The 12,761-nt window shown below is 41.7% G+C and overlaps 1 protein-coding gene across 1 annotated transcript in view; it reads left to right on the top strand.

Moving 5' to 3' along the window:
• The window catches only part of MED12L (mediator complex subunit 12L), a 432,034-nt gene that overhangs the window by 88,452 nt on the left and 330,821 nt on the right, over positions 1-12,761 (top strand). Inside the window, 1 exon segment of the mRNA XM_054714083.1 lies at positions 12,388-12,492. Coding sequence (XP_054570058.1) covers positions 12,388-12,492 — 105 coding nt within the window.

Genomic DNA, 12,761 nt, shown 5'->3' with positions numbered 1-12,761 from the left:
TGTACTGGTAGGAAAAATATGTGGTGGTATCATTAAGGGTGTAGGTCTTCCTGTTACGATTTTATAAGGCATTAATTTATACTTTCCCATAGGCATTGATTTCATTGTCATCAAAACCAGTGGTAGAACTTTTGGCCAGGGCAGTTGATTCAGTTAATTTAACTAGCTTTGGTTTTGTTGCCATTTGTCCATTCAACTTTTCCAGATGACTGAGGATGGGAGGGACGATGGTAATGTTGTATCAGCAGCACCTTATTTAATTATTTGTCTAGAAATGAATTTCCCTATCACTAGAGATTTTCTGGGGATACCCCGGTATGGGAATATATTTTCTAAAAGTTTCTTCGCCACATTTGTGCTGTCAGCCTTTCTGCATGGGAAGGCTTCAATCCATCCTGAGAACATACAAACAACGACAATAACATTGATGACCCATGTGGGAAGCAATAGGATGAAACCAGCTTGAAAGTGTGCAGATGGCTCAGTAGGTGGTGGGAGTGCTCCATCTAATACCTTGATGGTCTTTGCAGGGATATGGGCTTGTAGATCAGACATTAGTTGTTAACCAATTTTGTGACCTAGGAGCAGTTCCTCCACCAATACTTTTTCATAATTTGGATCATTTTATCTGTGCCAGGATGAGTTGTAGAATGTAAAGCCTTTAATAATGGCATTTTTAGGAACTCAAGAAGAACTGTCCGAATCCATGTTTAGTACAGGGTGGGCAAAAGTAGGTCTACAGTTGTTTGTATGGAAAGTAATACAATAATTAATAAATAATAATCAACAATAAATTGTGTTTCACATACAACTATAAACCTATGCCTGCTCCACCTCTGTATTAAAATTTGGGATCCTTGTTGGTCCCAACATTGTTCCTCTAGCTCTGGTGACTGATTTAGCTTTTTATATAAATTATCAGAAATAATTTGGTTAGAATCAGTCATTATGGAATTAGTTCAGGTTGCATAGCATTTCCCTAATCCTCAGGTTTTGTTTTTCTTGTGTGAGCTTCAGTTTTTTGTTGTTGTTAATCCTCACCCGAGTATATTTTTCTATTGAGAGTAGTAGGGAGGTGAGGAACAGAGAGAGAGAAACAATGATGTGAGAGAGACACAGACCAGGGCAGGGGATCTGGCCTATAACCAAGGTACGTGCCCTTGACCAGAATCGAACCTGAGACCCTTCAGTCCGTGGGCTGACGCTCTATCCACTGAGCCAAACCAGCTAGGGTAAACTTCAGTTTTAATAATTGCAATTCGATTGGGCAGTAGAATGGCAGAGAGGAGTTCATTTACTTGAAGAACCCGAGTCAAAACCAATTTCTACAATATACCAAAGCCACGAGTCACCCAAAGAGATATTGTTATTGATATAAATGTTTACTGATTTTCCTTTGGATAGCCGACAAGCCTGCTGGTCAAGCAGACTTAAATTGGGGAAGGATTCCCCTTTCCAGTTGTTCATATTGAGTTGTTAAGAGCATATCCTGCTTGATACTATCAAGTCTGGATTTTCTAATAGTGTGTCCTGTAAGTCAGTGTGAGGGGTAAATAACCACCACACCAAGTCTGCATTACGGTCATCTTGTCCATCATCAGGCAAGCGCACAGCGCTTACGATGGAGGTTGGAAGGTATCACGGGGGCAGATTACTGGAGGATACCTCGGAGCCCGATCAATGCTTATTGTTAATTTTGGTGATCACATTTTAAAAGACTTTCCCCTATGGAAAAATAGTCATAGATGGAGGTCCATGAAGCGATGGTTTCAGTAGGGGGCACTCTCTTCTCCAGCGCCCTGTTGTATACAATGAAGACAGACATTTCGGGCACAGTATTCCTGAGTGGATATTCCACCAGTTCTGGCATGAAATACATATGTAGAGCCCCTCCTGGCCCTTGAAGCAGGGCCATAAATTTGTGGGCTTTTTAAATTCCATCTTGCTCCAAGGGTATTTTCAGAATGCTCAACTAGAGCTGTTAATTCAGCAAGAGGGGCAACCTCCCAGATTGGGCTGGAGCCCTGTAATGAGTAAGGAAGTCAGGGTGTTTCCTGTGCTGGTTTAGTAAACAAAGCCCAGTCTTGCCTGTGTGGCTCAGTGGTGAGCATTGACCTGTGAATAAGGAGGTCACGGTTTGATTCTCAGTCAGGGCACATGCCCGAGTTTCAGGCTAGATCCCCAGTGTGGGGCATGCAGGAGGCAGCCAATCAATGATTTTCTCTCATTGTAGATATTTCTGTCTCTCTCTCCCTCTTCCTTCCTCTCTGAAATCAGTAAAAATATATTAAGAAGAAAAAAAGCCCAGAATGTTTCACAAAAAGTGTTGCCAATCTTTTTTTTTTTTTTAAATATATTTTATTGATTTTTTACAGAGAGGAAGGGAGAGGGATAGAAAGCTAGAAACATCGATGATAGAGAAACATCGACCAGCTGCCTCCTGCACACCCCCTACCGGGGATGTGCCCGCAACCGATGTACATGCCCTTGACCGGAATCGAACCTGGGACCCTTCAGTCCGCAGGCCGACGCTCTATCCACTGAGCCAAACCGGTTTTGGCAGTGTTGCCAATCTTGGTTTCCTTTTTTTTTTGTTTGTTTTTTGTTTGTTGTTTGTTTGCAAGATTGAAATTGACCAGTCAGTCTTTTGAGGACTTAGTTTATCAGTACTTTCCTGTAGGTCCTGGGCTAATCGTCTGGCGTGTTTTGGGCCATCCCTGGCAGAGCGGGGAGTATGTGGGTCTGAATCTTCCCATGGGGCTTCAGCAATCCATTTTTGGGCATTGCCAGGCCCTAATGTCATATGAATAAATTGGTAGAGTTCCAGGAGTCCTGGGTTGTAAATTCCAATTAGAATTCTAAATTTCTCGTAACACTTTGAGGATTCTCTTTAGAATTTGGGAAATCTTTGATGGCCCTAGGTGCAGCCTTTGGCCATGTAGAAAACATGGTTAGATCTGGTATTCTAGGCTCAGCAGGGGGCCTCCCTTTAAAAGGCATATTTAAATCTCTAGCTATTCTTCAGAGTGAAAAGACAGTTGAGTGAAGGTATTAGTAGGGTCAGAATATTTTCAGAAAGGAGGGTAGAGGGAAGACAGTCGAAGCAGCCAGGATCAAGTTTAGTCAGTGTACACTTCTTTTTTAGATCCACCATCAACTTGTTGTTTAAGCTTTTATTTGCCTTTTGTAAAGACTTTTTTAAAGGGGCATTAAAAAAATCTTTACTGTTGAAAGTATTCCCTGTGTCCCCCATTTCCCCCCATTGACCACTTCTAGCCTGCCCCTGCCCTCCCCCCCACAACCCCAGGCCTTCACCACCCTATTGTCTGTGACCGTGGGTTATGCATATGTGCATACAACTTCTTTGATTGATAACTTCCCAACCTCCCCACACTTCCCACTTCATCCCTTCCCTCTGAAATTCCACAGTCTGTTCCATGCTTCCATGTTTCTGGATCTATTTTTATCACTTTATTTTGTTCATTACATTCCACATATGAGTGAGATCATTGATACTTGTCTTTCTCTGACTGGCTTATTTCACTTAGCATGTTACTCACCAGTTCCTTTCATGCAGTCTCAAAGGGTAAGAGATCCTTCTTTTTTACTGCTGCATAATATTCCATCGTGTAAAAGCACCACAGACCCGGGCTGGCTTCCCTCCGGCCCCGGCTTCATCAGGAAGGACGTCCGGAATGACATCCAGTCTAATTAGCATATTACCCTTTTATTATTATAGATGTTCAGAGTCACTGATCATCAAAGACAATGAGGTATCACCTCACACTTGTCAGAATAGCTACCATCAACAAATCAACAAATGACAGGTGCTGGCGAGGATTTAGAGAAAAGGGAACCCTAGTACACTGCTGGTGGGAATGCAGACTGGTGCAGTGAAAAACAATATGGAGTTTCCTCAAAAAATTGAATATGGAACTGCTATTTGATCCAGTGATCCCACTTCTAGGAATATATCCTAAAGAACCTGAAATACCAAACAGAAACACTGTGTGCATCCCTATGCTCATAGCAGTGCAATTTATAATAGTTAAGATCTACTGATGAGTGGATAAAAAGGGAACTTATACAACTTAACAAAAGGAAAATAAATAACCCAATCAAAAAATGAGAAAAGGGCCTAAAATAGACACTTTTCTAAAGTGGTCAAACAGAAGGCCAAGAGACATATGAAAACATGCTCAAAGTCACTAATCATCCAAGAAATGTAAATTAAAATGACAGTGAGGTACCCTCTCACACCTGTCAGAATGGCTATCATCAACAAATCAACAAATGACAAGTGCTGGCGAGGATGTGGAGAAAAAGGAACCCTAGTGCACTGCTTGTGGGTTTGCAGACTGGTGCAGCCACTGTGGAGAACAGTGTGGAGTTTCCTCAAAAATTAAATATGGAAATCCCATTTAACCCAGTAATCCAACTTCTAGGAATATATCCCAAGAAATCAGAGGCACCGTTCAGAAAGGATACATGCACCCCTATGTTCATAATCGTACAATTTACAATAGCTAAGATTTGGAAACAGCCTAAATGCCCATCAGCAGTGGATTAGAAAACTGTTGTACATCTACACAATGGAATACTACACTGCTGTAAAAAAGAAAGAACTCTTACCATTCACAACATCATGGATGGACCTGGAGAGCATTATGCTAAGTGAATTCAGCCAGTTGGAGAAAGATAAGTATCACATGATCTCACTCATTTGTGGAATATAAGGAACAACATAAACTGATAAACAAAAATAGATACAGAGACATAGAAGCATCGAACAGACTGCCAAACCTCAGAGAGAAGGCTTCCCCCCCCCCCACCCCCCGCAGGGAGGGTAAGAGATCAAACAAAGGACTTACTAGGTGTACCAGTTAATAATGCGGATCTTTTTCAATAGATGGAGTTACACATATGTTGATATATATATGTGGGCAGCCCAAGGGAAGCCAGCCTGGGCCCTGGGTGCCTGTGGGCGGCCAGAGGAGGGAAGCCCAGGTCCCGGGTGCCGGAGGGAAGCCAGTGCCAGCAGCCAGGGGAAGGAAGGCCAATAACAACTGATGAAATAGAAGCAGTAATAGGGAGAATATATTTGCCAATCTAATATCTGATAAGGGTTTAATCTCCAAAATTGCAAGAGGGTGCAGGCCAAGCCGAGGGACCCCACTGGTGCATGATTAGGACTGGAAGGAACGCGAGAGGTTGGCCAGTCAGGGAGGGACAGACCTAAATGGACACTTCCACAAAGGGGACATACAGATGCCCAAGAGACATATTAAAACACTAGGGGCCCGATGCAAGAAAATTCGTGCAAGAGTAGGCCTTCCTCCCTGGCTGGCCAACCTCTCGTGTTCCTTCCAGTCCTAATCATGCACCAGTGGGGTCCCTCGGCTTGGCCTGCACCCTCTTGCAATCTGGGACCCCTTGGGGGATGTCAGAGAGTCAGCACAATCCCACAGGCCAGGTTGAGGGACCCCACTGGTGCACGAATTCGTGCACTGGGCCTCTAGTTGTTTTTAATAACATGCTATTTAGCCTTCATGATCTGAATGTTTTTGAGTGTTTTTACTTTAGTTTAATTCTAATTTTATTCCATTGTGACCTGAGAAGATGCTTGATATGATTTTAATATTCTTTAACTTGTAGACTTGTTTTGTGTTCTAACATGTGATCTATCATGTGCACTTGAGAAGAATGTATATTCTGTAGCTTTGGGGTGAAATCCTCTATAAATGTCAATTAAATCCGTTTTACCCAGTGTCATTTACAGTCAATGTTTCCTTGTTAATTTTTTGTCTGGAAGATCTATCCAGGGAAGTCAGTGGGGTGTTTAAGTCCCCTGTTTTAAGTGTATTGCTGTTGCTCTCTCCCTTAAAGTCCTCTAAAGATATTTCTTATATATTTAGGATCTCCTATATTTTATGCATATAGCTTACCAGGGTTATATCCTCTTGTTGGGTTGATCCCTTTAGTATTATGTAGTGACCTTTACTGTCTCTTGTGATGGCCTTCATTTTGAAGTCTATTTTGTCAGATATGAATATTGCCAATCTAGCTTTTTTTTTGTTTGCATTTGCATGGAAAAATATTTTCTATCCCTTTACTCTCATTCTGTGTGAGTCTTTTGTTCTGAGGTGGGTCTCTTGTAGACAGAAAATAATTGGGTCATGTTTTTGTATCCATTCAGCTACCCTATGTCTTTTGATTGGAACATTTAATCCATTTACATTGAAGGTTATTATTGATGGGTACTTATTTATTGGCATTTTAATTCTGTATCCCTACTTTCTCTCTCTGTTTCTTCTTATTACAGCATTTCCTTTAGCATTTCTTGAAGTACTGGTTTGGTGGTGATAAAATTCATTGACTTTTCTTTCTTTTTTTTTTTAATCTGCAAAAGCTCTTTATTTCACCATCTATTTTGAATACTAGCCTTGGTTATATAGTAATCATGCCATTCCCTTCTGGCTTATAGAGTTTCTGCTGAGAAATCAACTAATAACCTCATGGGAGCTCCTTTGTAGGTAACAAGTTGCTTTTGTATTGCTGCATTTAAGATTCTCTCATTGTCTTTAATTTTTGGCATTTTAATTATGATGTGTCTGGGCATGAGCCTGTTTTGGGTTTTTTTGAATGGGACTTTCTGTGCCTCCTGAACTTGTGTGACTTTTTTTTTCACCAGGTTATGAAAGTGTTATTTTTTTTGGGGGGGGGGGGGGGGAGGGGAAGTTTTCTGCTATTATTCAAACACGTTCTTTATCCCTTGCTCACTTTCTTCCTCTTCTGGTACTCCTACTATGTGAATATTGTTATCTTTCATGTTGTCCCACAACTCCCTTCATCTGTCCTTCTGTTTTTGTTTTTTTTTGTTCTCTGATTGAGTGATTATTTATTTATGTATTTATTTTATTGATTTTTTTTTTTTTTTACAGAGAGGAAGGGAGAGGGATAGAGAGTTAGAAACATCGATGAGAGAGAAACATCGATCAGCTGCCTCCTGCACACTCCCTACTGGGTATGTGCCCGCAACCAAGGTACATGCCCTTGACTGGATCGAACCTGGGACCCTTGAGTCTGCAGGATGACACTCTATCCACTGAGCCAAACTGGTTAGGGCTTAAGTGATTTTTTAAAACATATATTTTTATTGATTTCAGAAAGGAAGGGAGAGGGAGAAAGAGATAGAAACATCAATAATGAGAGAGAATTATTGGTAGGCTGCCTCCTGCATGCCCCACATTGTGGATTGAACCCACAACCCAGGTATGTGTCCTCATCAGGAATTGAACCATGACTGCCTGGTTCATAGGCTGAGGCTCAACCACTGAGCCACACCAGCTGATCATGATTGAGTTATTTTTTTCTTCCCTATCTTCTAATTCACTAATATGGTACTCAGCTTCCCCTAATATGCTGTGTATTCTTTCCACTGTGTTCTTTATTAGTGGTATGGTATTCTTCATAGTTACAATATCTTTTCTTATCCTGTTGAGCATCTTTGCCATCATTATTCTGAACTCTATGTCTGATAAATTACTTATCTCCATTTCATTTAGCTCTTGTCCTGGAGAATTCTCTTATTCTTTCATTTGGGACTTTTTTATTTCCCCCTCCACATTTTGGATGCCTGTTTGGGTTTGTGTCTGTGTATTAGGTGGATCTGCTATGCTTCCCAATCTCTAGTGCAGGACAGTGTCAGACTCTGTTTGTGACTGGCCCTGAATACCCTATTTGGAGCTATCAGTAATCCATAACTTGTGCCTACCTCTACTGCTTCTTTTTGCCTTTGGAAAGGACCAAGATGTCCACCAGGGTCTGCTTTTCCTAGCCCCTGGCCCTGGATTAGATCAGGCAAAGACTCAAAGCTTCCAAAGATCCCATTCTGCCTGCAGTCCTATTGAAATTTAGTCTTGATTAGGCTCAGGCTATGGACCATGAGGTCTTCCAATAGGGTGGGTCAGTTGACTTCCCCTCAGGCATAAACCGCCTGCATAGCAAAGGTTCATGGGAGAATGATTTCCTGCACAATGTGAGGGAATGACTTAGCACTAGACACTGGGGTGTCTGCCTTCCAAGCTCCAACCCCAGAGCCTCTAATCCTGGCTTGTGCTCACACAGCTCCAGTCCATTCTGCCCTCCTTCTGCCAGAGCCCAAGGTGAGTAGTTGCACATGAAATTTTTTGTTTTGGCCCTTTAAAAGGGTGCCTGCATTTCCAGCCTTCCCTTCCTGGCAGATAGCAACCCTTCTGTTTTTCATAGCTAGATGTTATGTGGGCACCTTTCACAGTTCTGGTGCTCTGAGCTGGGAATTCAGCTTGAGGTTTAGACCCCAGAGTTCTCAGTGGGAATCCCCCACAACTGAATAGCTGAGATATCCCTTTGGAACTTCAGCTCCTATCTATGGGAGCCTGGCCAGCCTTTTTGCACCTTTGTACTTCCTACTAGAGGTTATGTGGTCTCCACTTTCTGTCCTTGGTTATCAGAGTTCTCTCCAGCTAGTCTTCAGTTGATATTTCAGGGTGGTATTTCTCTGTTTTAGTTACATTTCCAATTTGGTCCTGGGAGAGTGTCAGTGTAATTTTCACTTACTAGTACTCTGCTGCTATTTTGGAATCCAGGACAATTTTGATTCATTTAGTTTCTTATAGCTTCTGCATACCAATAAAAATGCATCCTGTTTTTTTTTTTTGTTTGTTTTGTTTTTTTTTGTGGGGGAATTTGACCCTTTTTTTTCTAGAGCATCTTGTAAATGGATAAGCCTTTCTAGATTAAAACTTCCCTATTGGCCAAGATAATTCCAGATTATTTTTGGTAAGGTTAACTCACTGATTCAGAAAATACAGTGTCTGGGACCATAGTTTTTATATATGTAGTTGCTGGCATCCCATATGGAGGAGTTCCAGATTATGTGGAGCTAGAGGGATAAATTTTTCTTTTTTTGTCATTCTTGATAGTTGAGGCCTAACACTGGACCCAGTCCATCTTAAGTTGGACCCAGTCCGACCTCAGAACCAATCTGCGTTCTAAGTTGGACCCAGTCCAGTTTCGGTTAAATTGGCTGGCCTCAGACCCAGTGTGATGAAAGAAATGCTTAGATAAATTTGGGGAGCTCTTTTAAATGCAAAAGTTTTGGATCACAGATACCTGCGCACCCCAGATGCAGGGAGAAAGCAGTGAGCTAGGCGGGCTCACTGGGCAACCTTACCTGGCTGTTTCTTGTTCCTGGGGACTGTTGAAGGTCTCCTTTGGGTCCCATATCTGACATCAGAACAGTTGAAAGAAAAACTGAGGCATATTACAACTTCAAGAATTTCTTTGAGCAAAACTAAATTTTAATTGGGTAGCAACAAACCAGAAATGGTTAGAAGTGCTCCATTGTCTGGAGCTGGGGAAAAACCTTTATAGAGAAAAGGTAGAAGCAAAGTAAAAAAATGATTGTCTATAGTTTAAACCCTAGTTGGCTGTTTGTGATTGCCTGTCCTTAGGTTCTGCTTTTGTAACCTTGAGGCATTTAGAGGCTTAGATTGGTTTTCTTATGTAGATGCCAGGACATTAGAGCCACCTCACTCTAATGACCTCCTTGTTAAATTAATTGGAAAATTACAGACCCCAAAGTCATGGATGTGGTAATGATTCATAATATACTTACTATGTTAAGTATTCAAACAGATTTATCATTCACTTACTTATTCTTTCAGCGATGGTTGAAAGCTTGTGTGTGCTGTGTTCCAGGCACAGCTTTATGTGCTTGGCATGCATCTGTGAACAAAATAAAGACCCTTGGCCTCATGGGGCTTACTTCCTGGTAGGGAAAACAGACAATACCTGTTGTAAATCTATTACATGGTGTTTTAGGTGATGAGTGCTATGGATTTTTGGAAGATTAGGGGTATTGGTATGAAGGGAGTAGAGTAAGCAGTTCTAGTTTTAAATAGGGTTATCAGAATTGCTCATTGAGAATGTGAAATTTCAGCAAAGGCTTAAGTTGGTAATGGAGTTGCCCATGTAGATCCCATGAGAAAGAGCAGTCCAGGCACAGGAACAGACAGTGCAATGGCCCATTCAGCTGGCATGTTGAAGGCAGGAACTGCAATGAGAATCGCATGGCTAGAGTAGAGTGAGCAAAGGGGGGAGTGTGTAGGAATGAACTCAGGAAGGTAGTAGGGGCCAGATCACACAGGGGCTTGTAGGCCATAATAGGACCTTAGCTTATACTCTGAGTTGGGGAGTTAAGGCGGGTTTTGAGCAGGAGTGACATGATCTCATGTTTTAAGAACCATGTGGCTGCTGTGTTGAAAATGGTCTGCAGGGGGCAAGGGTGGAAGCAATGGGGAGACCAGATAGATCCAAGGTTAGGTGCTACTGCAATGTCCAAGCCTGAGATGCTGGTGGTGGTCCTGGCCTGAAGTGGTAGTGACTAGTGGGCAGATTCTGGATGCATTTTGGTGAAGTTTAGAATACCAGATTAAACAGTTCTCAGGATTCAAGGTGCCCAGTAGCACCCATGTGAATCCTCGTTTGAGGAAAATATGATGTGGTTGAGAGATATCTAATCATGGTTCCATGCTTTTCCTTTTGGGATCTGTGTGTGCGTGCACATGTGTACACATGTGCATGTGTGTGCATGCATACAGGGCATGTCTCTCCAGGCCAGTGGTTAGCAGTCACATACAACAAGCAGCTAACTGAGCTGGTGCTAGTTTAGAATAGAAAGTTAAGCAGCACTAAATGAAACGAACTGGTCCTTAAGCCTCACACATCTCTTGATTAAACCCGAACATATTTTTATTAAAAACATATGCTGTTACTCAATTAAAGTTTCTTGTAATAATGTGATGGTAAAAGAAAGATAAAGATTCAATTTTCCCATCCCTTTTCTCTCACGATCTCATTTGTGCCCCTTCATTCTTAGACTCTGAGACTACTGAAATTGTCATGTAGTTTGGCCCTACATTTTCAAATAATTGACTTGAAAACGTGTAGCCAGTTTGAGGTGTCTTCTGATGTGCGTGCAGTCATTTTCTGTGGAGATTGTTACTCCAGTCACCTCATGTGCTTGGAGGGCATTGGTTGTCACAGAGCTGCATTTCCTGTAGCGGGCTCTTTTGAAAACTCACCGAGGTATTAGGTAGAGCACACACAGTTAGGTAATATGGCATGGCAGGTGTCTGGGACACTTCAGTTTTCATCTCAGTTCACGTGCTATGAATAGTTATGAACTATTTTGTTCTGAGGCTTCCTGCCTAACCACAGCGGTGATTTTGGTCAGCTGATTTTCCCCCCTTTTACACTTGCAGCAATTGCTATGAGGAATAAGTGTATATTCTCATTCTTGTGCTGTCGACAGCATTACCCTGTTGGTTACTAAGACCATTTCTTCTTGGAGTGAGGAGAGCAGAAAGTAGCTTCATTTACTCAAACCTTTCCCTTTTATACTTTCAAGTGTGTGTTTTAGGAACTCTATAACACAGTGATCTGGGCAGGGCAAGGTTTTCGTTTTTGCAGCCTGGGATAGTTTTGATGTGTGTGACCTTGGGAAGAAAAGTTCCTGTGTCTAACCAGGAAGAGATCTTTTTAAGGAGAGTACAAGTGGTAGCTCTGTATTTTTAGACCACATTTTTATGTGGCATTTATACTTCATGGCATGGTGTCAGAGAAAGTTATCTTCCTAATCTAGGATAGGAAGGCAGTATTCCAGTGTTGGCACTAGCTTAGGGAGCCTCACTCCTCTCACCTATAAATGGGCATGAAGACCCACACCTGTTGTCTGCCACAGAATTGGTAAGATCAAGTGAGCCAAGATGTATGAGAGAACTTTGCAAGCTCCAAACGTTCCTTTACTCGCAGGTCATTGTGTTGTGTGGTTATCACAGAGGTGTGCTGAGGAACCTTTCATTTCTGTCTTTAGCTGGCTGTGGGGTTTTGGGTAAGTTGAGTGAGTCGGTTTTCTTGAATATAAAATAGGGGTGAGCCTAGGGGCTGTCAAGGAAGGAAGAGTCAAACTATGTTCTCTAGAAACAATTCTCATTTGAAAATCCTATGATTTATGTGTTTGTGTGTGGGGAATTTTTGCTCATTACCCCCTCCCAACTTAATTAGTTAAAAATATTCAAAGTTACAGAAAAATTAAAAGAATAATATAAGGAACACCCATGTACCATACAGCTAGAGTCTACAGTTGTCAACATTTTGCCACATTCACTTTATCTCTTTCTACATATTTATACATTGGTTTTTAAACTTTAATTTTTGCTTCTTTTGGTGTGCATTCGACAGTTCTCTTCAGAGTACAGCGAAGTTAGTCGCTAGGCTGTAGTAGGAGGGGCTAAGTTGGAGCTTTTACATCCTTCTCATTAATCAATACCTTTTCTTGAACAGGATGAACTCACTGCTGTGAATGTAAAGCAAGGCTTCAGCAATCAGCCGGCCTTTACCGGAGACGAACATGGCTCAGCCAGAAATATTGTAATTAATCCATCGAAGGTATGCTAATTATCTGTGTCCCAGAACTTCTGGAAAAGTATGTGTATGTGGTTCCCTGAGTAGTTAATGTTGATAAATTACTGTTGTTTAAACCACAGTCCATATTCAAATTCCTCCAAATATCCTGTAAGCTGTCCTGTCCTAGGATCCAGTCAAGTCGTCCTGTCCCCTTAGTCTATTCTAATCTACAGCGCCGCTCTCCAGCTTTCCTTGTTTGGTTGTTGTATTTTTTGGGGATTTTCAGGAATGCCGTTTTAAAAGAGTCCAGT

This window comes from Eptesicus fuscus, chromosome 3 (genome assembly GCF_027574615.1).
Source record: "Eptesicus fuscus isolate TK198812 chromosome 3, DD_ASM_mEF_20220401, whole genome shotgun sequence".
NCBI lineage: Eukaryota > Metazoa > Chordata > Mammalia > Chiroptera > Vespertilionidae > Eptesicus > Eptesicus fuscus.
This window is presented reverse-complemented; position numbering and strand designations above follow the sequence as displayed.